Source organism: Galeopterus variegatus, unplaced genomic scaffold, assembly GCF_000696425.1.
Source record: "Galeopterus variegatus unplaced genomic scaffold, G_variegatus-3.0.2 Scaffold305, whole genome shotgun sequence".
In the NCBI taxonomy this organism is placed as follows: Eukaryota; Metazoa; Chordata; class Mammalia; order Dermoptera; family Cynocephalidae; genus Galeopterus; species Galeopterus variegatus.
Window position 1 is genome coordinate 471,331 of NW_007726416.1, and position 24,399 is coordinate 495,729.

General features: G+C 39.0%; 1 protein-coding gene across 1 annotated transcript in view; it reads right to left on the reverse strand.

The window, feature by feature from the left end:
• Positions 1 to 24,399, reverse strand: part of MDN1 (MDN1, midasin homolog (yeast)) — a 157,329-nt gene that overhangs the window by 51,181 nt on the left and 81,749 nt on the right. The window contains exons 38-58 of the mRNA XM_008567220.1: positions 22,928 to 23,125; positions 21,527 to 21,634; positions 20,977 to 21,165; positions 17,622 to 17,711; positions 17,254 to 17,517; positions 16,842 to 17,103; positions 16,351 to 16,510; positions 15,421 to 15,537; positions 14,297 to 14,505; positions 13,701 to 13,849; positions 13,104 to 13,315; positions 12,572 to 12,792; positions 11,365 to 11,478; positions 9,508 to 9,640; positions 8,330 to 8,445; positions 7,358 to 7,491; positions 3,006 to 3,163; positions 2,676 to 2,796; positions 2,056 to 2,266; positions 1,134 to 1,365; positions 668 to 794 (exon numbers count right to left, since the gene is read on the reverse strand). Of these exons, the coding sequence (XP_008565442.1) occupies positions 668 to 794; positions 1,134 to 1,365; positions 2,056 to 2,266; positions 2,676 to 2,796; positions 3,006 to 3,163; positions 7,358 to 7,491; positions 8,330 to 8,445; positions 9,508 to 9,640; positions 11,365 to 11,478; positions 12,572 to 12,792; positions 13,104 to 13,315; positions 13,701 to 13,849; positions 14,297 to 14,505; positions 15,421 to 15,537; positions 16,351 to 16,510; positions 16,842 to 17,103; positions 17,254 to 17,517; positions 17,622 to 17,711; positions 20,977 to 21,165; positions 21,527 to 21,634; positions 22,928 to 23,125 (3,525 nt within the window). The remainder of the gene's footprint in view (positions 1 to 667; positions 795 to 1,133; positions 1,366 to 2,055; positions 2,267 to 2,675; positions 2,797 to 3,005; positions 3,164 to 7,357; positions 7,492 to 8,329; positions 8,446 to 9,507; positions 9,641 to 11,364; positions 11,479 to 12,571; positions 12,793 to 13,103; positions 13,316 to 13,700; positions 13,850 to 14,296; positions 14,506 to 15,420; positions 15,538 to 16,350; positions 16,511 to 16,841; positions 17,104 to 17,253; positions 17,518 to 17,621; positions 17,712 to 20,976; positions 21,166 to 21,526; positions 21,635 to 22,927; positions 23,126 to 24,399) is intronic.

Consider the following 24,399-nt stretch of genomic DNA (forward strand, 5'->3'; position numbering starts at 1 on the left):
TAAATTATATGAGAAAGTACAAGTAAAACAATTCACACAATTATAACATCAGCAAAAGAGATAAATAAAACATTATTATTTTAAAATTTTAAGGTTGTACTAATGAAACTGTATTAATCAAAGTTTATCAGTGTTCACATTCAATTGTTATTCTAAATGAAGAGTAAAAACACTCACAATATATTTTTGAAGAAACAGGACATTTTAAAAAAGCATATACTTGGAACAAGAATTGTTTCAGATTTGGGGCTTTCTAAGATTTTGGAATAAATGCAGTATACCAGTTGAGCAACCCTAATCTGAAAATCCAAAATGCTCCAGTGAGCATTTCCTTTGAGCATCATGTTGGTGTTCAAAAAGTTTTGAATTATGGAGCATTTCAGATTTTAGATTTTCAGATTAGGGATGCTCAACCTGTATTTTCACCTTCAACTGGAAACCAAATGAATATTTCTGTGATAAGAGTCATGAAATATCCCTACAATAATTACTGCAAAAGAACACTCAAAATTCTTTCCTTTAAAAGGTAATTCAAATAATACTGGGGTTTACAACATAAAACTTTGAAATAAAATACACAAAATATTCCACTTCCAGTCTGCCCCAGAAAATCTAGTCAACTCATAGTGTAAAGCAGCTTATTTCCTTTTTTAGTTTTGGTTTTTACCTTCTGATGATGCAGCAAGAACCAAAGGTCTAGAAGCTCTTGAGGATCAACAGGGGTGTGTTTAAGACAAAATGTGATGTGATGACATATATCCTCATCTATCTGGGGTTGTTGATTCTTGATGGATCTGTTCCAAAAATAAACAGGGAGATGGTGTAGTGTGGACTATCAATGAACTGCTTGAAAATTGCTATGTAAGAGAAAATGGAACACACAGTAACATAGTAACATTTATTTAAAAATGAGCAACTCTACTGGAAAAATACATAGTGACTTTTAGGGGTGGAGTCAAAACAGGCAAAGAATCTTCAAGACGTTTTGGCTTTCCAAAGTGGCAGTTAACACTCCCTGCTTCACCATTCTCACTCCAGACAAATCTGTGTTTTGTTTACACATATAGGATACAGAGAATAATCTAACAAGAAAATAATTTCCCTCAAAGAAAAGAACTGAAAGATTGGTTTACCTTCTCAGACAAGCCTGTGTCATAAAATCAGCTATCACTTTGTACTGCCAAAGCATAGCCAGGTATTCCATTGCAGGCCACAACTGAACACTCCTGGTGAGTTGGATTAAGGAGGTAAACTCTGGCTGGGCCACAGAAGAAGCTTCACCATGCTTTTTCTCCAGAAAAGCGAGTGAAAGTCCTTTTGCTTTTAGTTCTAAACACTGAGTGTTTACAAGATTCTTCAAGTCACCTGGGGGGGTAGGGGGGAAGAGTTCTATCAGAGCATAGTGATCAAGCATACAGGATCACGCCCGCCCGACACCCACAACTACCCCAGTGATGACTACCCAGCTGCCTCAGGAAGTGCCCTGGGCTCCTGTGCTGGAGTGGTGGTGAAGCAATGGCTTCAGACACACCCCTCTGACATCTGCACCCAGCCCAGGAATGACCAAGCCTCCTCTGCAAGCCCCCTGGTCTCCCACACAGGAATGAGGTGGGTACCTCAGGCCTCAACCCCACCCCTACTACTCCTTCCTCTTTCTCTCACCCTATTTCCTTCCCCTTTCCCCTCTCCTCCTTTCCCCCAACTGATCCACAACATCATAGAAAGTAAAGATAATAATAAATAAACAAACAAAAAACGAACAAACAAATAAATAAATAAACTTAAAAAAAAAAAGAGTACAAGCTCTAGATTCCCAATGGCCAACTGTGTGCCCAGAGTTAAATTGCTTCACCCAAGCTTTGAGTTATTAATACCCGCACAATTCTAATGATGGAATTAAACAATGTATGTAAAGTTTAGCCCAATGCCTGCCACTTATTTAATGGTAATTATACTATACCAAAAAAGAAAAAATCGGAGGGAAAACTTATTGACAGGAGGAAAGAAGATGCTCTCAGTGCATTTGTCACCCATCCAACCACCACAATATATTACCTAGGTTGACATCTTCCAGAATATTAGCTCTGAGGATCAATCCCCGGGCCTGCAGGAGATTTTTCTTTAATGTCCACTCAGAAGCAACCACTTTAAGACGATTAATGTCTTCCTGCCACCCACTTTCCCCAATAGCAGGCACCCGCTCCCTGATGCCAAGGGCTTCGTTAAGCACTTTCAATTGCAAAAAACACTCCACCACCAGCTTGTCCTGAAACAATAAAACCCAAGAGATCCTACTATCAATCTACTATAGAGCAGAAATGTGATTCTTTTCAGCAGCCTATACATGTCTGAGAAGAAATTTAAGATATTTTCTTAATGCTTCTAGAAAACATAGGTTTGTTTACTCCTGTTGCTCTCGGGAGATTTTACAGTTAACAAATTTAAAACACCACCCAGCTAAGGCTCAGGAGTAAGTAAAATGATAACAATCAACAAATCAGTTAACAATATTCATAACATATTTAAGAGTTAAGCTTTTCAGACAAAGATTAAGATTTAATCTTTAATATTTACAGACAAAGATTAAAGATTCTAATTGAATGTCAGTTTCCAAGTTTCAGAACTTCAGAAGAAGTCGTCAAATCTTTTTATCTACTACATGTTTCCAGGTGTACCTTAAAAGGAAATGGTCGTCCCAGGAACTTCTGCAACTTCTTTATGCCAATGAAGCCACCAGTTTGGCTCCCCAGACAATTATGAATATGTTCTGAGATGGTCTGAACCTCTTTGTAATATCTTTAAAGGAGAAAAGGGGCAGAAGGGAAATAAAGAAAAGGGGAAATGCTGGATAGTAAGTCATTTACATTTTATATTTTATTTACACTCACCAATGTCAAAGAAATGAACCAAAATAAAGCAGAAAAAGCTTCAATTCCAAACCCTCTTATCTTTAACATCATCTATACTGTGGATATTGACATTATTCCTCTAAGCATGAGTCTTACTTGTCTTCATGATTCATCAGGAGTTGGGGGATCCGATGGACCAAACGTTTTAAAACCCAGTGCCAATGGAGTGCAAGGAGGGCCAGACCAGGGGCATCTACTTTTACTGTATCAGCCACAGTCCAAAACCGGTCCCGCCACCGCACAGAACCTAAGATCTAAAAACAAAGTAAATGAAGACTGCTCAAAACATCTCCTGGTAAAACACACACACGGACTTCAACTGTTAATGAATAATCAATATAACTTATAACTTACGATGCTGCAAGTTTTCAAGTTCTTACTGGGCATTCATATAATTTCTGGGTGCATCTATTCAAATCTCTTGCTCATCTTGAAACTTGGGTTGTTTTTTTATTATTAGCTAATTTGTATAATTTGTGTGTGCTTTATAAAGTTTCTCCCAGTGTTTTCACTTTCTTTCTCTTTTTTTTTACAGGCAGCTGGCTGGTTCAGGGATCCAAACCCTCGACATTGGTGTTATCAACACTATGCTCTAACCAATTGAGCAAGCAGGCCAGCCCTGTGTTTTCATTTTCTTAAAGGTAATTGTAAAGAAGAACAGAAGTTTTTAATTTTGATGAAATCTAATTTATCAATTTTTTTCTTTTATGAAGAAGCCTAAAAAAATCTTTGCCTATCCTTAGACTGTAAAGACTTTCTCCTATGTTTTCTTTTAAATGGTTCATAGTTTCAGCTTTTATATTGAGGTCTTGTCTATTCTGTGGTATCTTGTACATAATGTGAGGTAGAGGTAAAGGCTCATTTTTACTTTATATGAACATCGAGTTATTCCATCACCATTTGTTGAACAGACTATTTTTGTCCATTAAATTACCTTTGCATATTTGGCCAAAAAACCCCAAAACAGAACAAACAAAAACCAACTGACCATATGTATGGAGGCTCTATTTGTGAATTCTCTTTTTTTGTTTCATTAGTCTATATGTCTATCTTTATTTTTTTTTTCCTTTTTGTCTTTTTTACTGACCGGTAACGGGATCGCAACCCTCGGTGTCGCACCCGTACCAGGGACCGGCAACGGGATCGCAACCCTCGGTGTTGTGCCCGCACCGCGCTCAGCCAGTGAGTGGGAACCGGTCTCCACATGGGATCCGAACCCTCGGTGGGAGTGCCGCCGCGCTCCCAAGCGGTGCACTCTCCAGTGCACCACTGGGCTGGCCCAAACAAAAACCAACTGACCATATGTATGGAGGCTCTATTTGTGAATTCTCTTTTTTTGTTTCATTAGTCTATATGTCTATCTTTATTTTTTTTTTCCTTTTTGTCTTTTTTACTGACCGGTAACGGGATCGCAACCCTCGGTGTCGCACCCGTACCAGGGACCGGCAACGGGATCGCAACCCTCGGTGTTGTGCCCGCACCGCGCTCAGCCAGTGAGTGGGAACCGGTCTCCACATGGGATCCGAACCCTCGGCGGGAGCGCCGCCACACTCCCAAGCAGCGCACTCTCCAGTGCGCCACCGGCCGGCCCTATCTTTAGACAATACCATAAAGTTTTGATTAATGTAGCTTTATAATGCATATCAGGTAACGTGAGTCTCCAACACTGTTCTTTGAATAATATATGTTTACAGTAGTCTCTAGATTAGTGGTTACCTTCAGGAATTCCATGAGGTCAAAGCTATTTTCATAATAATGTCTTGTTATTTGCATTTTTCACTCCCTTGGCATTTACATTAATGGTACAAAAAAAGGACTAACAGACAAACTGGGTATTTGGCAAACACTATCAGAAATGAATAACGTGAACCTGTCACTTCAAGAAAAACAATTAAGAGTATCTGTTGCTGATGATAAAATTTGAGCATTTAAGCAAAATCTAGAATTTTAAAAAACCAAGAGCTTAACAACTCCCCAGTATTTCAAATTTTTTTTTCTGATGAGATTTGTAGTGATTTTTCACAAGCACGACTTTTTATTTATATTGAAGGATGAAATTTGCCAAGTTGGTAAACAGTATTTTCCAAATTACCAGTGCATTCACTACAAACTCACGAGAGGGTAAAAGTCCACCCAAAGTGCTAACTAGACCATTGGTTTTTTTTTGTTTTGTTTTTTTTTTTTTTTGTCTTTTGTCTTTTTCCGTGTCCGGCAACGGATCGCAACCCTCAGTGTTGCCCCCGTACCAGACCGGGGACCGGCAACGGGATTGCAACCCTCGGCGTCGCTCCCGCGCCTCGCTCAGCCAGTGAGCAGGAACCGGTCTGTATGTGGGATCCGAACCCTCGGGCGGGAGCGCCGCCGCGCTTCCCAAGCGGTGCACTATCCAGTGCGCCACTGGGCCGGCCCTAGACCATTGGTTTTAATGCATGATAAGTTCAGTGTAATTTTTTTAGATTACAGATTGCAAGTAACTTTACAAAGCTACTTGTCAAGTTTGTGGTGTGCTGTCAAAGAAGAATATTCACAATTATATAAAATAGCTATTAAGATATTCCTTCCTTTTCCAACTGCTAGTTAAGCAGGAGGAGGAGGAGGAGGCCAGTTTTTCTTCACGAACTCCAACCCAACCAAAATACTACAAGAGACTGAATGCAGAAGCAGATGTGAAAATCCAGCTGCATTCTTAAGCCAGACATTAAAGAGACTTGCAAATAATGTAAACCAGTTCCACTATTTTCATTAATTTTTATTTTGGAAAATAGCTATTTTTAATTAAAAATACTATTCATATTAACATGAAATGGGTTTGCTAATGTATTTTTAAACAAACATAAGTATTTTTTATATTTCTTAATTAATTAGTTCCTAATATGGGAAATATTGATAGATTTTTTTTTTTTTTGTCTTTTTGTCTTTTTTCGTGACCGGCAACGGATCGCAACCCTCAGTGTCGCGCCCGTACCGGACCGGGACCGGCCACGGGATCGCAACCCTCGGTGTTGCCCCCGCTCCTCGCTCAGCCAGTAAGCGGCCGATCTGTATGTGGGATCTGAACCCTCGGCGGGAGCGCTGCTGCACTTCCCAAGCGGCGCACTGTAGCAGTGCGCCAACGGGCCAGCCCCATTAGATAGATGTTTTTTAAAAAGCTCTTTAGGGTCTTTGATAACTTTTAAGATTATATAGGGGCTCCTGAGACCAAAAAGTTTAAGACCTGCTACTGTATTTTAACAGTCTTACTAGAATAGTCTGGATTCAAAACTCCATTTAACCCATATGTGACAGTGATGTCTAAGGATTTAAGTGAATTAAAACATAACTGTTAAGGGCCGGCCCGGTGGCGCACTGCTACAGTGTGCCGCTTGGGAAGCGCGGCGGCGCTCCCGCCGAGGGTTCGGGTCCCATGTGCAGACCGGCGGCTCACTGGCTGAGCGAGGAGCGGGGGCAACACCGGGGGTTGCGGTCCCGTTGCCGGTCCCGGTCCGGTGCGGGCACGACACTGAGGGTTGTGATCCGTTGCCGGTCACGAAAAAAGACAAAAAGACAAAATATATATATATATATATATAACTGTTAAAATCCAAATATCCATCAACAGGTGAATTGATTAAAAAAAAAATTGTAGTGCATTCATACAATGAAATATTATTTAGCAATAAAAAGGAATGAACTATTGATATACAAAACCACATGGATGCACCTCAAAATAACTATGCTGAGTAAAAGAGGCCAGACAAAAAAGAATATATACTGTATCATTCCACTTATACAAAATTCCACTGATCTACAGTAACAGAAATCAGATTAAAGGCTACTTGATCAGGGGTAGGGACAGAAGAAAGGAAGAAAATACAAAAAGGGAATAAGGAAACTTATGGAAATGATGAATATGTTCACTATCTTCATTGTGGGAATGGTTTCACAGGTGTATACATGTCAAAACACCAAATTATATACTTTAAATATGCGCAGTTTATAATATGTCAATTACACCTCCAAAACCCTAAAATATGTGTATGTATATGGATGTCCCAGAGGATTGGTTCCAGCAACCCCTAGGACACCAAAAACTGTGGAAGCTCAAAACTCTTACACAAAACAGCATAGTATTTGCATATAACCTATGCACATCCTCCTGTATACCTTTAATCATCTCTAGATTACTTATTATACCTACTTCAATGTAAGTGCTATGTAAATAGTTGTTTTACTATATTTTATTGTTGTTGTTTAATTTTTTTTCTTGAATATTTTCCATCCACCACTGGTTGAATTTGCAGCCGTGGAACCCACAGACATGGAGAGCCAAATGTATTTAAAACTATTAAGAACAGTTAAATTTCTCAAATAACATTCAACATATAATAACATTAAAGTTAATCTTACCACTAACAATCTTTGTGCTCAGACAAATCTTGTTTAAAATAAAAACAGGTGCATTTCCTCACCTCACTGACATTGGCATCAGACACTGTCCCCTGGGAGGACTGTACCCAGAGCAGGATTAGTGCATCACAAAGTTCAAAAAATGCAGCAAGATTGACCACAATTTCATGAGGCAGGCTATGATAGCTCTCTGGATCTTAAGAGTTGACAAATAAAACAAGAACATTCCATCAGAGTTAAGTTAATCTCTGGACATTTTCAAAAGAAACTGTAATCTAGAATTTAATGTTATCCCCAGGATAAAGGTCAATTTTGAAAGGTCAAAATCAAAAGCAAGTTCTGTGCCTACTTTTAAATTTAGTGAATGAGCCATGTATACCTATAGATATGAATAATGTCCTACTGAAAAATGAAAATCAAAGCTAAATGCATAATTTATACCAGTATTTACATACAAAATGGAAACTAAGTATCTATGTTTTGATGGATAGTTAACACAAATAGATATGAAAAGACATAAATGAAACTACTACTAACAGTAGCTGCTGCAAGGAATTTTTTCAATTTTTACACTTCTTTATAGTTTTAATTTTTTCCAACACAGTTATATTTTCAATTTAAAAAAATAAAGGAAAGAGGAAGAAATGCTCCCTTCCTATTACCAGATGCTTATACATGTGTACTTTTTAAGCCAAAAGATCTAGTTTTCAAGTTCTAGCTCTGCTACTTGCTAGAGATGTGACCTTGAGCATCTCCGTGTCTCCCTTTCCTGTTTCATAACATGGGGACCTACCTCATCAGAAGGATCACTGCAAAAAAAGAAGGAAACCAAGAACATGTAAAAAGCACTTAGCTACAGATTAAGTGCTCAGTAAATATAGTCATTACTTTGGAACAAGGAAACGTTTAAAATTAGGCCAGCAGATCAAAAAGAATCAGTAAAACAGCAGCCGCTGCTGAATATGAATTTCAGCTTCAACAACATTATGCAATCAGATGCTTAACTGAAGAATATAGAAGGTAAATGTTCTTACCTTTATGGAATTCAAAGGATGTTCTCAAAACACTATTTCTTGACATTTTGCCACCAACAGAAACCAAATTTGCTTCAGTAAAAATACGTTTTTCCCGGTCAAGATATATGATTGTCCTGGAAAGAAATTTAAAAATTTAACAAATTGTTACTGGTTAATAATACTTTTTAATCTTATCCTCTATGTGCTGAATCCTGGGAACATTTGGAACATCAATCTCCTTCACTCTGCCATTCCTCTCCTCCTTGCAAATTCTGGACTAGAGAGATGGAGGTGAAAGTGGTGACTACTAGGTGAGGGGAAGTGGACAGATGGGTGGAGAAAGCTGGGTCTTGCTCCATTACCCTGCCATGATCTGACAACGTGCACTGTGAACTCTTCAAACTGGCCAAAGAATTAATAGAACCTTAAATTTATCTGTGTTCTAAGAAGCTATGGGTGGGAAGAGGACGGCACACACAAGGTAGCCTCTGAGGTGCTAGTACACACCACATTCATGAGTTCACTTTGTGAAAACTCATCAAAATCACGTACACATTATTAGTGTACTTTTCTGTAATGGACATTATAATTCAATTATAAAATCATTTTTTAAAAATTTGTTGCACAAGTGGCCAATTAAAAAATTCTGAATGAAATGTTTTCTTTCTTTTGTAGGCCGGTGTGGGGATTGAACCCTGGAACTTGGTGTCATCAGCACCACACTCTAACCAACGGAGCTAACCGGCCAACTCTCCATTTAAAAAATTCTACTGGCCATGATAGCAAAGAATGGGGAAAGATCAGCTCATATGGCAATTGTGTAAATTTATATGTGAGTGTGTACCTAAGTATGCCAGTGCTATATGTCCCCAACATCTGAAAATGGGAAATGATGTGGACAGACAGGAGGCTAAGGAAAAGGACATATGAGAGAATGAGTAGGTAAACATGGAGTAGCTGCTGGGAATCACAAACAGAAAACAGTAGAAACACGACTACCCTATGATGAAGAGTTAACTTTAAAATAATAAATCCCACTAGTAATGCTAAGATTGAAGGCAATCATGACTAACACCCCACCACTTCCAGGCTTCACAAAACTAAATACACATAATCTACATTTGACAGAGTCTTAGGAAAGGTAAAATCTGTGAGGGCGGTGAGGAAAAGTGCCCAGATCAGCAGGCTTCACCTACTTGTTTGCAACTGATTCTAAAAGGGCAAAGAGCTGCTCAGGCTGGTCTGTTTGAGGGTCAAAGTCCACCGAATTTCTAATGATGTCCAAAGCCTGAATATTCCATCGGGGGTCTAGAGGGATCACAAGTTCATCTAGTTTTAAAACAAAACAAACAAAAAAAAATAGAACTTTGAAGTTAAACCTTTCTCCTGGCAAGTTTCAGCTGAAATTTTCATTGCTTTACTTTGATCACACATTAAACCCTAGAAAAACAGGGTTTAATGGCTTTTACGCTATTTTTTTCCAAATGCAAAATATCTACAAGTTCTGAAAATTCATCCCACTGTAGGATGTAAAGGTAATCCCTGCTAGAACATAAACGGTCCCTGCTAGAAGTCACTTCCTCAGATCCCACTACTGGTCTGAAAAGAATGCATGAGCTTAGTTACTCCATCTGTCACCATTAGCCACAAAAAAAGTAATTTACATGGCAGAAAATGAATGACTACATGTTATTATTTGCTTTCAGTAAGAAAAACAACCCAATATTATTTCACTTATAAACAATTTCTCTACAATCTTAGAGTGTGGTTGCTGCTGCTGTTGCCTCACCGTCCTTTGGCTCCAACTTGGTGCAGATCTGGCCCTCTCCAGAGGTGGTGCAAACTCAAGGGAAGGAGGCAAGAAACAAAAAATTTAATTTGAAGGTGGCTGACAGGATGGTTCAGTGGAGCACTGTAAGTTTTAAAAGCTTTTATCCTGCAGTAGACTACCAAGGACATATTATGAAGAGCAAGGTACACTAAGGAGGGAAACCATATTCCAAAGCCCAGTAAGACTGACACACAGCTACAGAAGTGAAAAAGAAAATTAAGTTAAAATGAATATGTTCCAAGAGAGGACAAGCAGTGTCTGCTGAAAAAGGAACATGCTACTCTATTCTATAATCATGTTCCTAAATACTACCATCTTTTCATAATTGGAAAGCCATGATTCAGTTCAGCCATACCTGACTACTTCAGTAATTTTCTCTATTTTTCAATTCCTTCCCAAACCTTCACCATGTTACTTTTACTGTACACAGATAATTGGTTTAGTACAAAAGTATCACGGCATACTTTTTTTCCAAACCAAATGACTAATGGTATATTTTGGTCAACATCAAATGAAGTTAGAGGTAGGAAAATAAAAATCTGGCTTTGTGAAAATGCTCTTATTTTCCTCATTAATACTTATGTTCAACCATAATAATTTATGTTATTGTGTCCCAGTAAACAAGTCTGTTCTCTCACTCCTTATTAAAAAAAGAAATCTTGAATACTTTATCTGATTAGACAGCTCAGGTGTCTATTTATTTTATTATTATGGTTTTATAACTTTGCATTAAAACTTTATAACATTTATCATTAAGGTTTTATACTTTCTAAAGTAACTGATCCTCTGTTGCTTTCCCTTCAAGTCAAATATCTCATCATTTAACACTCTTCCAATTAACACTATGGGTAAACAACAGAATGTTATAAGTAGAAGGGACCTCAGAGAAATAAAAGCTTAATTTCCCCCAGTCTTCAAACACAGGAAGAGACAGTGAATGATGAATTAAAAAAAAGAGAAGCCAGTCTGTGGCGGTGTTGGGGCCAGAGCCCAGTCTTCCAACTCCTAGGTTATTTCTACCACATTGTGCATCACCGGCCTCCTTCAGAAGCTAGAGGATAAATGGATAGTTTCAAACCAAGAAGCAGAATTTGAATTTGCATCGCCTGAGCCTTCCAAAAAATAGTTACAGTGGGAGCTCTGACAGGTCTTTTTCCCATAAATTCAATGGACAAGTTTCTGAAACAGTGCTGAGAGCTAGAAATCAAAAGTAGGTGCATACCTGTTATATTTGGTTGTAATATTTTGAAGACATTACTGACACCAGCTGAGAGAGAATTTGAGTAAAAATTCCTAAGAGATGCAGCACTGGCTTCCAAATGATTCTGTACTGACTCTGTGGAAGAAGCAGCAAATGTTAGATTCTACAGCTGTGCTGTTCAACTGAATGTTCTGCAAATAATGAAAATGTTCTGTAGGTGCACTGTCAGACAGAGTAACCACCACTCACATATGAGCACTTGAAAGGTGGCTAGTACAACCAAGAGACTAAATTCTAGTGCAGATAAAAATATTTATATAAATCCTCTGTAGTAGAGAGATCACCACATGTGTCAAGAATAATATAGGCCTTCACTGGTTTATCTATACGTTCTCATGGAGTAGAAGGTCTCATGTAGACTCAATTACATTAGTAAAAATTTCTTTTTTTTTTTCCTTTTTGTCTTTTTTCGTGACCGGCAACGGATCGCAACCCTCAGTGTCGCGCCCGCACGGGACCAGGACCGGCCATGGGATCGCAACCCTCGGTGTTGCTCCCGCCCCTCGCTCAGCCAGTGAGCGGCAGTCTGTATGTGGGATCCGAACCCTCGGCGGGAGCGCCACCGCACTTCCCAAGCGGCGCACTGTAGCAGTGCGCCACCGGGCCAGCCCAAAAATTTCTACCAACAAATTCCAGTGTCCCTATACTCTATAATCCAGGCAATGTTGTTACTGTTGTTTTTCCCCTTAGAATCAAAAAAGTACAAAGAAAGTACGTGTGACAACTTGGAGGACTGGAATTAAGATAAGATGTAGAATCTTATGCACTTTTAGGGGAAATGGATTTATCAAAAGTTTAACACTTTCGCCAGACAGAATGGTTGTACAGCAGCAATACAGCAAAAAAGCAGATGCTCAAAACTAAAAAGTGTCATAATATATAGTACATTTTCCTTTTGAATTTGACAGAAAGGTGGACAGATCCTGAAATGCTACAGATTGCATGGTAACAAAATTTATCTTATGAATCATCCCAGGGCAGACCTGCTCTTCACTTTTTAACAGCTACAAAAACAGTAATGCTAGGTCACAAATTTCTTGCTAAGAGATCTCACAGTTGTAATTTTAACACTGTAGTCACAGAATAACACAGCTGCTGAGGCACTTAAATAGAATAAGTGTATATAAACCCCTCATTAAAATTAGCTAGATTAAGCTTTTCTACTCACCAAGTCCCTGAGGTATGTTCTTTGCTAAATGATAAAGCCACTTAACTCTCAACATCCAGTCCTGATTGGTTGCTCTTTCTATAAGCAATTTAACAGCCATGGCCAAAACATCTGGTTCATCAATCCAGTAAGTATCCATTTCAACTGCACTGAATTTCAGGTTCTCAGGGTTGGAGGACAGCATAATTTTCTCTAAATCTTGCAAGTTAAGAGGCTGACTCCTAAAATTCATTGGAATGGGCTAGGTTAGTGCTAGAATAACCTTTTATTTCACATTTCAAAGAACCAAGAAAATTATTTTACAAATACTGGATCAGAGGTAAAGGGGGAAAGATAAGTCTTCCACAAAGGAAGATAATTAAAACATTCACCTAATAAATAATAGGGAGTAACATCACAATGAACAATAAAACTATGACAGCTGGACATTAAATAGCCACATAACGTTCTGGTTGAATATGTTGTGCCCTGACCATTATCAGCAAAAGCCAGCCAAGAAGCCAGAGACATACAAGCTGAAGTCTCCACTGACCTTGCCCAGCTGCTGGTTTTCATGCTCATCCTGTTGAGGCAATATGCTAAGATCTGTCCATCTCTTCGGACTATAGAAAGGTGAGAATCTTCAGTAGCAAAGAGAGCTGAGGGCACAGAATCTGGCCATAGTCCCATGGCAAGAATGGAGTTTCCCCAGGTTTCATGTGCTTGCAGAGAAGAAACATGTTTCTCCACTAAAGCTTGTGCAAGCTGGTAGGAAATAAAAACACATAATACATAGACATTAACACACGACTGCTATTACCAAAAAAAAAAAAAAAAAAAAAAAAACCAAAAAACTAGCAGAATAATAATAGCTCTCTAGGATCCATGTGACATCTCACATCTCTCATACACAGTCTACAATGTATAACACCACAAGTTAAATTCTATTTTTCCTGAGGATAAATTTCAAGAAAGAAATATTTACATTTAAGCTATTTTCCAAAAAAGTACCTGGACACCAGATCTCTATTAAAGCAAAACTGCAGTGGCCAACTCTCTCAGGTCATTAAAGTTGCCATCTATAAAAATAATTTCCACCTACTCAATAATGTAGACAACCGAGAAAGCAGTCTGGAGCACTTCATAGTACCTTCTGGTTTGCAGGTGAATGCTGCGAGCGGACATACACTTCCCAGCATGCTTCAGAAAAGGCTCTGTCTAAACTCAGCCCTCGCTGCAGGAACTGGACAATGAGTGTGGCTGTCTGAATCAGAATTGACACAGAAGATGTTGGAGAACCTATAATGAAAAAATAGTCATGTATGAGCAATAGATTCTTCAAAATCTTCGATGAAAATGGATAAATTATGTGTTCACATCAAACCTCCTTCCACTCACCCCACCCAAGGACACAATGGACTTTAGGGAACAATCATATTCTACCTCCTATAACAGGCAAACTTCATGAATCTCGGTGCCTAAAGCAGTATATTACTCAAAATGCTCTGACTGCATGCATTTGAATTACCTGGGAAGCTTCTTTAAAATACTGATTCCTATGCCCCATCCTGACCAGCTGACCCCACTCTCTTGGTGTGTCTGGCCCTCTACATTTTTAAGAGGCTTTCCTGGTCATTTCTATTTCTACGTACACTAAACGTAAGAGCTCCTAGACCAATCCAATGGAATAACATTAATTTCTACAGGAGTAAAACTGCGCAGAGGCCCTAAAGTCAAGGACCTCACCTACAACGGTGCTTTGGGTCTCTGTGTGTAGAGACAAGAGGATGTCACACACACTTTCACCCACCAACCCAAGGCTGTGCAGCAGAACTTTCAAATCAAGATTGTCTAGGATGCTCTCATCTCCTTCTCCTGAAATGTAGATTTCAAGTCCACGATTCCTCATAGCTCGGGATATTTCTCCATGAACAGGATCCATTGAGAGAAAAAGCCTAGTGAAAAAGCAATTCAAAGAAAAAAAAAAATTTTAAGTCCCAGTGTAACCAATGGCATAGCTCCGTAACAATCAGTGAGGCCAAATCATATGTGTTTCATCTTCAGGAAGTTCATCCAAGCAGACACTGCTATGATCACCTGCATTCTACCTTCTACTTCTAACACACACTAAAACAGCAAATCAGTTTCCCTACTTCTCTAAGGAACAATGTACTGTATATTGGCATACTTTTAGTGCTGAGAACTTTAAAAATCTTACTTTCAGATATCCTCCAAGCCAGGCAGTGCTAATTTATCATTCTAACTCACCTCCAGAGAACAGAAAAGGGAGCCATGTATTCTCCTGAAACAACTAGCTTCATACATTCAATGTTCATCTCCATCTCCATCTAGCTATCTGACATCTCACACTTTTGTCCGAAACTGAACAGCTGACTCCCTGCTTACCCTCCCCATATCAAACCTGCTCCTTTGCCAGTCTTCCCTTTCTCAATGAATGGCACCCACATTTATCCAATACTCTAACCAAAAACTTAGGTATCACCCTTGCTTCTTCTTTATCCCAACACACAGGTCTGTCAGTAAGTCCCACCCATCTGAGCACTGTAGTTTAAGCCATCATTATCTCTTGCCTGAGATTTTACTGCAAAAAGATTGTGACTGGTCTCCCTGCTTCCACCCTTCACCACCAATCCAAGGCAGGAACTTTGCTTCTCTTGTTTATTGCTGTGTCCCCAGCGCCTAGCAAATAGTAGAGCCTCAATAAATAATTGTTAGTTGAATTAATGAATAGTGAACATTCTCATGACTTGATGTATGAACATAATATGTAAGGAGGCCCTACTAAAAGTCCATCTCTCCTACTGAGGCTGTCAGATTCTTAGGCAGAAACTTTAAAGAAACATTCATACCTGAAATTGGGATTTGGTGTTATCGTGGGAATGGATCCATCTATCATTCCTCTCTCACTAACAGTGAGGACACCTCCAGGTTCAAGCAAAGCATTCAAACGATCCAGCACTGAGGGGCTACACAGACAGAATTCAGTTGGTGGACAGGCTAACACACTGCATCGACTCTACTTTCCTTGCACAGGCCTCCAACTGCTTTTGACCCATGTCTTCCTTTGGGTATGGATCACTCCCCCATATAGAATTGTGATCTCTTTCAAGAGCAGATCCCCCCATCCCTTCTCACTTCCCAAGGCACAGGGCCTAAAGCTTTATACACAACAGATACACAAAATATTTGTTGGAAAAAAATAAATAAAAAATAAAATTAAGGAAAATCATAGTAAGTTCCCTGCGTTATAACCCTTTCACTTTCCCCCTTCCCCTCTCCCATTCCCAACATTATTAAATCCATTTAAGGTAGCAGGACTTCAATTTGAAATATTAAAAAAAAAAGCTCCAGGAAGAGAAAGCCATCATCTAACCTGTAGCAGCTTCTGTTACACTAACTGTATATATACAGTAGTTTCACACTAGCCCTTTCCTTTACTGTAGGATCAAAAGCGATACAGAGTTGAATTGTTGTCAATAATGCACATCTGTCCTGTATCACATACCACATTTCAAAAATCTGCACTCAAGGACCCAAACCAAAGAAAGATTTCTGATGTTGAATAAAAAGGCCTAACTCAAAATTATTATACAGAATTGAAATCCTACATCTGTCTAATGACAAATTACCACTATCTACAGAATACCGTTCAAGATGTGTATCTAGTTAAGAAAAATAGTGGACTAAAAATACTAGAGCTTTCACCTGGGTTTCTACTTTGACAAAGCACATATCAAATTTTAATCAGGACTACTTGTGATTGGGCGTCAGGTTCTTACTTGCAGAAGTTAACATTGTCCATCAGAAGCCAGTCTCCAGACGTCAGGGCCCTAACCAACATGCTGTCAATCCATTCAAATGTGCCATGGCTGCGGCCACTGGCCAACTGCATAAGCTTCACCCCAAAGCTTCGGAACTCTTCCACAAGTTTGGCAAACTCTGAAATGTCAAGGCAAAAATCATCACCCATAGCACTTAATTTCAAATCAAAGCAGTCAACAACAATAACAAAAAGAAACTAAAAGTTTATGAAAAGAAAGCTTGAAACTTCTAGCCTAATTTTTTAAAGATTTGATTATAGCTGATTGCACACAAAATAAAGCACACTTTATCTCAGCTTCATTTCACTAAGACAAATATTTCTAAGTTTTAATTATTAATAATCATTGATGTTTAAAATATGGCATTACATTTACAAATAATTTACCTACAGATAGACACGATATCAGGCAATGGTAAGTGTCTGATACACAAATCCTAATATACATACCTGCCTTGGAGAACGAGTTGATTTTATTGTTGAGTCGCTGCATAATCAATAATACTGCTTCCAGCTTATTGACTATCTCCATCGTGATACCTTTACCACCTTCTCCAAGACACTTGGGCTTATATGTCAGAAGGAAATGACTCCAGGCTCGCAGTACTACTTCTGCATCATCAGCACTGATAATAAGGCTGTCCCTTAGCAGTGCCCTTACAGTACCCTCCACCTTCTCTAGCAACTGCCTCCAAGGTCGTATAAGATCAACCTGCAATTTACAGAGCACATAAACTCATCATAGCCATTCACCTGAGTTAGAGAATACTTTTACCTGTAGTCACCACCAATACAGAAGACCCTTAATCAGGCCATGGGATTTACTATGTTTTGCAGGAAAAAGTGAAGGCAGACCAGTTACCTGCTCAAATCCGCCCAGAAGCTCAGTAGTATCCATTGCACTGTTCATAGCCATGATCTTTAATGTGTGGCCAGTAAGGTGTGCCAGAAGCTGGACAAGGCTGGTCTTGCCCACTGAGGCAGGCCCCACAAGGATGACCATCCAGCTCATCTGCACACACTTCATGATCGACTCCAGAGACTGGAATGACTGGTGAAGGAGCAACAGGGGTCGGCGGGACGGGTGAGGAACATAGCTGCCACGGGAAAGGACGGAGTAGCCCATCTGAAAAGACATGCCAGTGAGAATCCACAAGTGTGCCTGGTAGAAGGAGCAGAAGAAACCACAGAAAATTGTAAAAGAATAGAGAATTATCCTACTCTCCTCACCTGAACATCATAGGGAGTGATATGAAATAGTCTGGTTCCCATGTATGGGTTGGAAGTTGAACCAAACACATCCTTGAATACAGCAATGACCTAAAGGAAGAAGATGATGTAATCAAAACACAAATCATTCTACTGGTAATGTTCTTAAACATGTAAAATGAGTACTTCTAGAAAATATGCACAGCAATGAGAACACTAGGCACAGTCTCCTTGTCCTTTTGCATTTTCTCTTATAAAAAGAATAGACTGCATTCATTTAATTCTTTGGAATGAAAGTAGACTTGAGCTCAAGAACAAAGTAGTCACACAGTCCCAAACTGAGATTCCAGTGAGAATGCAGCATAAATTAACATGATGCCACAGACACTATGGCGAACGTAGAGACAAAAAGAGGAAAGAAGGGAATAGTATAGTAATACGAAGATTATGAAGAATAATGACCATGTATTGACCACCTACTACATACCAAACACTGTATTAGGTACTTTAATAGATTATTTTTGATACTTATAGCACTGCAAAATAGGTGTCATTTCTATTTTATAGATATGGATAATGGGATTGACAAGTTATAGAATTTGCCCATGGTAGGTAATTGATTTTAAATCTAAGCCAGTCTGCCTCCAAAAACATCAGTGTTACCCTCCAAATATTTACATAGACATGACAACCAAAGTTAGTCCTCTATCCAATCATTTACAGTTATCCCCTTTTTAGTAGTTTAGAAAACATTCCATTAACTCTATTTCTTTTTTGAATTTCTTTGAGAAATCTAAGAGGAATAAGGAAGAGGGGACAGAGGTGTGTAAAAAACACTAATTTAAGAGTCTCAGGGATGTCAGCAAAAGGGCGACTAGAAGACCCTAAAGCTCATCTCTCCCACAAGGACAAAACAATGAATGAACAACTACATTTGAATGAAAATAACTAAAGGAGAGCACCAGAGTACATCAAAGGAGTAACAGAAATCCTGGTGAACACAGAAATAGCCACCCAGCTTCCACCACTCTTCCCTCAGCCAGAACCAACTGGGTACCAGGAGAGACTTCTCCCTGCAGGATAAAGGTAAGCAAGAGGACTCCAGCACTCACCATTAACACTTGGATACCTACTGTCCTCACCACTGGAAACCCCTGCAGTTCTCAAAGGCACTGAGCCCAGCTGAGAGAGCTGCCAGGAGTCTACACAGTTGTTCTCCCCCAAGAGGAATTTTGCCCTGCCCTTTGTGACAAATGGCTGCTATGCTATCTTGGAAACAGAACAATTACTTCTGGGGTGTGTCCCCAGGGGTGAGTACCAACCTTTCATCCCAGAGGCTAAGCCATCATTGAGCCACCCCTGCCCACTGGCAGCTGCAAACAGCTATTATACCCTATAATGGCTAAGCTGCAATGGAGCTCCTCAACCTACCCCTCCCAAGTGTCTGTGCCCTCCACCCTTCGCCCATAGCTAAAGATGCACACTCCTTCCAGGGGAATTTCCAACTACCCTTCCAATTAGCACCTGTACCCCATCTGCTCAGGCCTATACTGAAGTAGCACATTGCACCCTTGGGAATTAGTGCTCTGGGTAAGAAGCTGCTTGGCAGAGCAAGAGCAGCCACTCATCCTGGGGCTGAGCTGACACAACACCCTGCATTCAAGGGAAACGGAACAGTGGCTGAGCTGAGACACCCTGTCCTTCAGGATGAACAACTCTAGTACTCTGCTTCCCTGGAGCTGGACGAGCCACCTAGAGACTGAGCTGCTGAGGCACCCCTTTCTCCAGGCAATGAAGTCAGTGTTGTGCTTCTCCCAGTCCCCCAGGGCCCAAATGACAGCTGCGCCCTGCCATTCTGGGTAATTGCTTCCACTGCACCTGCTCTCAGAGACTAGAATATTGCTGAGTCCCACAGTTCCAGAAGCTAGTCACCATTAAACAGTGCCTCACACCCTGGAACGTGAGTGACCACTGAGCAATACTTGCTGTGATTACAAAATTGCTGCTGTATTCTGTACTGCAGGCCCAAACCTCCAGAGCATCTCTTCTCCCCCGTGTCAGAGTCATAGCTACATCCTGGCCCACAAAGACTGAGCTGCCAGAGGGGGTACCTCAGAGTCACAGACCGTGGAGCTGTGAGCAATTCTATTTTATCGGGAGGGTTAAAATTACAAATATATTCAAAGTCTAGCTGCTTGATTTGGTTTTATAAAACCAGATTCAATTCACATGGATCCTACTAGCTTTACAGCCTTTTTCCTTCTATTATTATTTTCCTGAACTTTTTCTCTCAGAAAATACCTATTTGGTTAATAACAATAATTCCTAACTGGAAGAGTAATGGAATCCTTCCATACACCACAGTCACCTACCATCTGATTAATACCAGTCAACAATGGGCCAGTATCTTCGTCACAATTAATATACTAAAACTAATAAGTGGATGAAGAAATTAAAATACTAGTTGATGGTATGTGAATTATGTATCAATAAAGCTGCTAAAAAAATATTAGCTGAACATTTTCTCCCGACCCAATGACTAAAAGACACTTGCATGTAACAAATGATTTGTTAGCATTTGGCTAGATTCTGAATACCACATAAGGGATCTGGGCAGCAGAAGAAAGAATGTAGTTACTGCTTCTACTGCATGGATTTGTATATTAACTTGTTTTTAAACAGTGAGGTGTAGTAGAAAGGAACAGCAGACAAAGTAGAGAAGGCCTGGACTGGAGGGCTAGCTTTGCTACTTGTGAGATCCCACAACTCTGAGTCTTGGATCACCACCTGTAAGAGATCATGACAGCACACCCCACCTGCAGCTATTGTGAGCATTTAGTGAGACAGGACTTTAAATACCACAAACCAAAATGTACATGTTAATTCCTCAAGCTGGGAATTCTAGTGTTATTTTCTATTTACAAGCAGATATTTTAGTTTTCACTTAGATACAGAATATCTTCTCTTTGTAGCTATTTATACTTTCTAGATAAAACACTTTGTAATATGACATTTATATAAAAACAAAATAGAAGACCCGCCTCTTCTATGGGGTACCACCCGTCTCCTCCTGCTTCTCACCTTTGTGCCTGAAAAGTGTCACAGACCTAGTTTTTCATTACTGGTGGGCAATACTATTTTAAGAAAGGTTGTGATCATCGGATTTAGGCAGATAGGCAAATTGTGTCCTCCAAAACAAACTACTCCATGGACTGACCCTAAGATACATGAATCTTTAATCGGTTCTCTTAACTTCTAGATTTCCAAGCAGCTTTACTAGGCTTGGTATTATTCCTGAGAGAATGTTCTTTCTCTCCCTTAGGAAGAAATCAGCTTTCAGATGGAAAGAAATACAAAGAGCAACTGTGAAACTCACCTTTTCTTTGTCTGCCCTAGTTCTCATTCTTTCACCATAGACCAAAAACACATGCTGACCAGGATCATAACATCCAGGGGACTGGTCAACCAGCATCAACTGACACCAGCGGAAAAGGTCTCGGAGGTTGAATTCCCAGGGTCCTCCTTTTTGTCCCCATTTCTTTTCAACAGTCACTTCATGATCAATCTAGGAAGAAATTACCCTTATTGGGAAACATGTCCTGCCGCCAGGCACTGCATAACGTACTACAAATGTATATGTAATTGAAACAGAAATTAATAGGCTTGATTCAGATGCCTCCTCTTCTCAACCCAGACTGCCAAATGCCAGGAATACCCTGAAAACATTAACAATGGTATTCACAATAAAAAATGAAATTACTATAATCCTCAAGTGAGCAACTTGCCTTCCACCAGAAACTTGTATACAATTCTAAGTGATTTATTGTAGTTAAAGAGACTGGTAATTTGGTAGAGTCCCATGTTGAGAAAATGCTAGTTCAAATACAGCCAGGAAAACAGAACAATTAATATAAATAAGTACTTACTTGGTTATTGAAAGTAACCATTTTCTTAACAATATTTTTGTCAATGGCTGGGAACAAAGTACTGGCAATAAACTCCATGTCCATTACCGTAAGGGGATCCACAAAAACCTGTAAAATTCAAAAATAACATGAAGAAATGCCATCACTCTTTTTATCAAACTCTAGAAATGACTAACACACCTTGTTATATGTGATATCTTTATTTAACATGAAGTAAAAATAATTGAGTTGTATATATATAATTTTCAGTTACAGAAATTTCTTTTATTGTATTTTTTAGGGTAAAGAATCATAAAATCTTCAAAATATAGAGAACAGAGGCTTTTTTGGTTTTTTTAGCTCCATTGTAATGAATTAAAGGAAAGATACATGCAATTTTCTAAAAACTATACTTCAAAAAGTTCATGGAAAAACAGAATTAAGATAATATGAATCTTTCCGTGAACTTTTTGAAGTACCTTCAGATTTGTCTTTAAAATTTTCATATGTATAATGTAAAATGATTTCAAAATTCTGGATAGTGAGTATATGAGTGTTCATTGTAAAATGCATTCAACTTTTCAACCAGTTTGAAAATTTTCATAATAAAATGTTCTTAAAAGTTACTCAGCAGGGCCAACCCCGTGGCGCACTCGGGAGAGTGCAGCACTGGGAGTGCACCGGTGCTCCGGCTGCGGGTTCGGATCCTATATAGGGATGGCCAGTACGCTCACTGGTTGAGCGCTGTGCGGCACCAAGCCAAGAGTTGCAATCCCTTACCAGTCACCAAAAAAAGACAAAAAAAAAAAAAAAAAGGTTACTCAGCAAATTCTTAATCATTAAGGGACAGAGACATTAAGGAAAGCTAACATCTAGTGGCATTTCCAAACCTCTAGATTAGCCAAACTCTAAAAAAAGATGTTAAAACAAGCATACACACACACACCCCACTCTGCAAACAGGAATAAAAGCATAAGAAAAGATAAAATGTTAATAATGATTGGGGAATACTTAATTCTTATTCTTCACGGTAGTTTTCTGTCCATTCTTTTCTTTAATTAAAATGCATTACTTTCATTATAAATTTTTCTTAAATGGTTGAATAGGACACAGACACTTGATAAGGTCAAGATTGGCCATCATCCCTGCCTGCAGTTAACAGAATCCTGAAGAGGGTGGTAACCTCACTCTCCTCCAACTGATAACACACCAGATCCTCCGGGGCATAAGACAAAGTGACTCAGACCAGGAGAGGAATAATGACGGGAATCAGTTGCATTAATATTCATCATGTGAAGACAAAGAGGATCATTAAACTAATCCTGTCTCATTCTTAGAACAAGCATCTAAGAGGTCCTTGACAGCAGTTTTATCACCTCCAGACATTCTACCTTTGGTCTCTATGGCAACAGCAAATCTTACCTGAGTGAATCTGTTAAGGAAAGACCTAGGCAAGCCCTTCCTCCCGCCTCCTTGTCTAAAAGGATTTTGACACCCAAAAATCTTCGTCTTTTCATGCTGCACTTGAAAGCTCATTCCTAACTCAGGAACATAGATTTCTCCTCGGTGGTCAAAACAAGCATTGAGTCCTTCCAATACAGACTGAGAAGCCAGGTTAAGCTATTTGGAGAAGAAAGGACATATATTTGTTTGTTTCACTAAATATGTTGTATAACTATAACAAAAAACGAGGGAATAATATGCAGCAAAGTAAGATACTGTTATCTTCAATAGGAGGAAGCTCAAACGATATTGGTAACACTAGTTTTTAAGCTGAGTGATCAGTTGATGTGCATTCATTTTATTATTCTTTGTTTCACATATATCACAAAGAGAGTTTAGATGTGTTATATATACAGTTTTCCCTTGGTATCCCTAGGGGATGGTTCCAGGACCTCACGCAAGTACCAAAACAGGATCCTCAAGTCCCTGATATAAAAAGGCATAGTATTTGCATATAACCTAAGCACATCCTCCCTTATACTTTAAATCATTTCTAGCTTACACAAGAGTACTTCAAAAATTTCTTGGAAAAATAAATTAAAAGATAACACGAGGGCCAGCCCGTGGCTCACTTGGGAGAGCGTGGTGCTGACAATACCAAGCCAAGGGTTAAGATCCCCTTACCGGTCATCTTTAAAAAAAAAAAAAAGATAATACGAATCTTTCCATGACCTTTTTGAAGACCCCTCATAATACAATGTAAATGTTATATAAATAGTTATACTCTATTGATTAGGGAATAATGACAAGGGAAAAAACGCCTATATGTGTTCAGTACAGACACAATTTTTTCCACCTAAATATTTTCTATCCACAACTGGTTGAATCCATGAATGCAAAACCCATGGACACAGAGAGCCAAATGTATATCAATCATTTTTAAGTAAACTAAATAAATGTTCACATTGAATTGTAAACATTTAAAATCTTCTCTAATGTTAAATTGTATCCATTATAAGCTCCTATACTGATCTATTCTGTAAATAACAACAAAAAAACTTGCCAGTACACAGATATTTCATTTTCACACTCTGGGTTTTTTAAATTTTCACACTAATTGTAGGGAATAAAAAAGGTTTGATAGCTCTTTATATACTTTCCCAGCTGAAGTATTGAACAAATCTCCAAATGAGATTCAAAGTCATGATATAAACAACATAAAGTGGATCAATACAGCCAACTTCCACTCACAGTTTTGTAAACAAAAAGAACAATTATAGGGGGTTCTTATACCAGAAATGAAGAGCTGAACGGAGATCTTCAGATACTGAGTTCAGAGTTCAGGGATGTGAAGCATGGGTGGTTTTCAGATAACAGAAAAAGTTGATTGGGAAAATGCAAATCAATAAAATGCAAATAGGTAAAAGTCAGACTAACTAATATTAGAATTT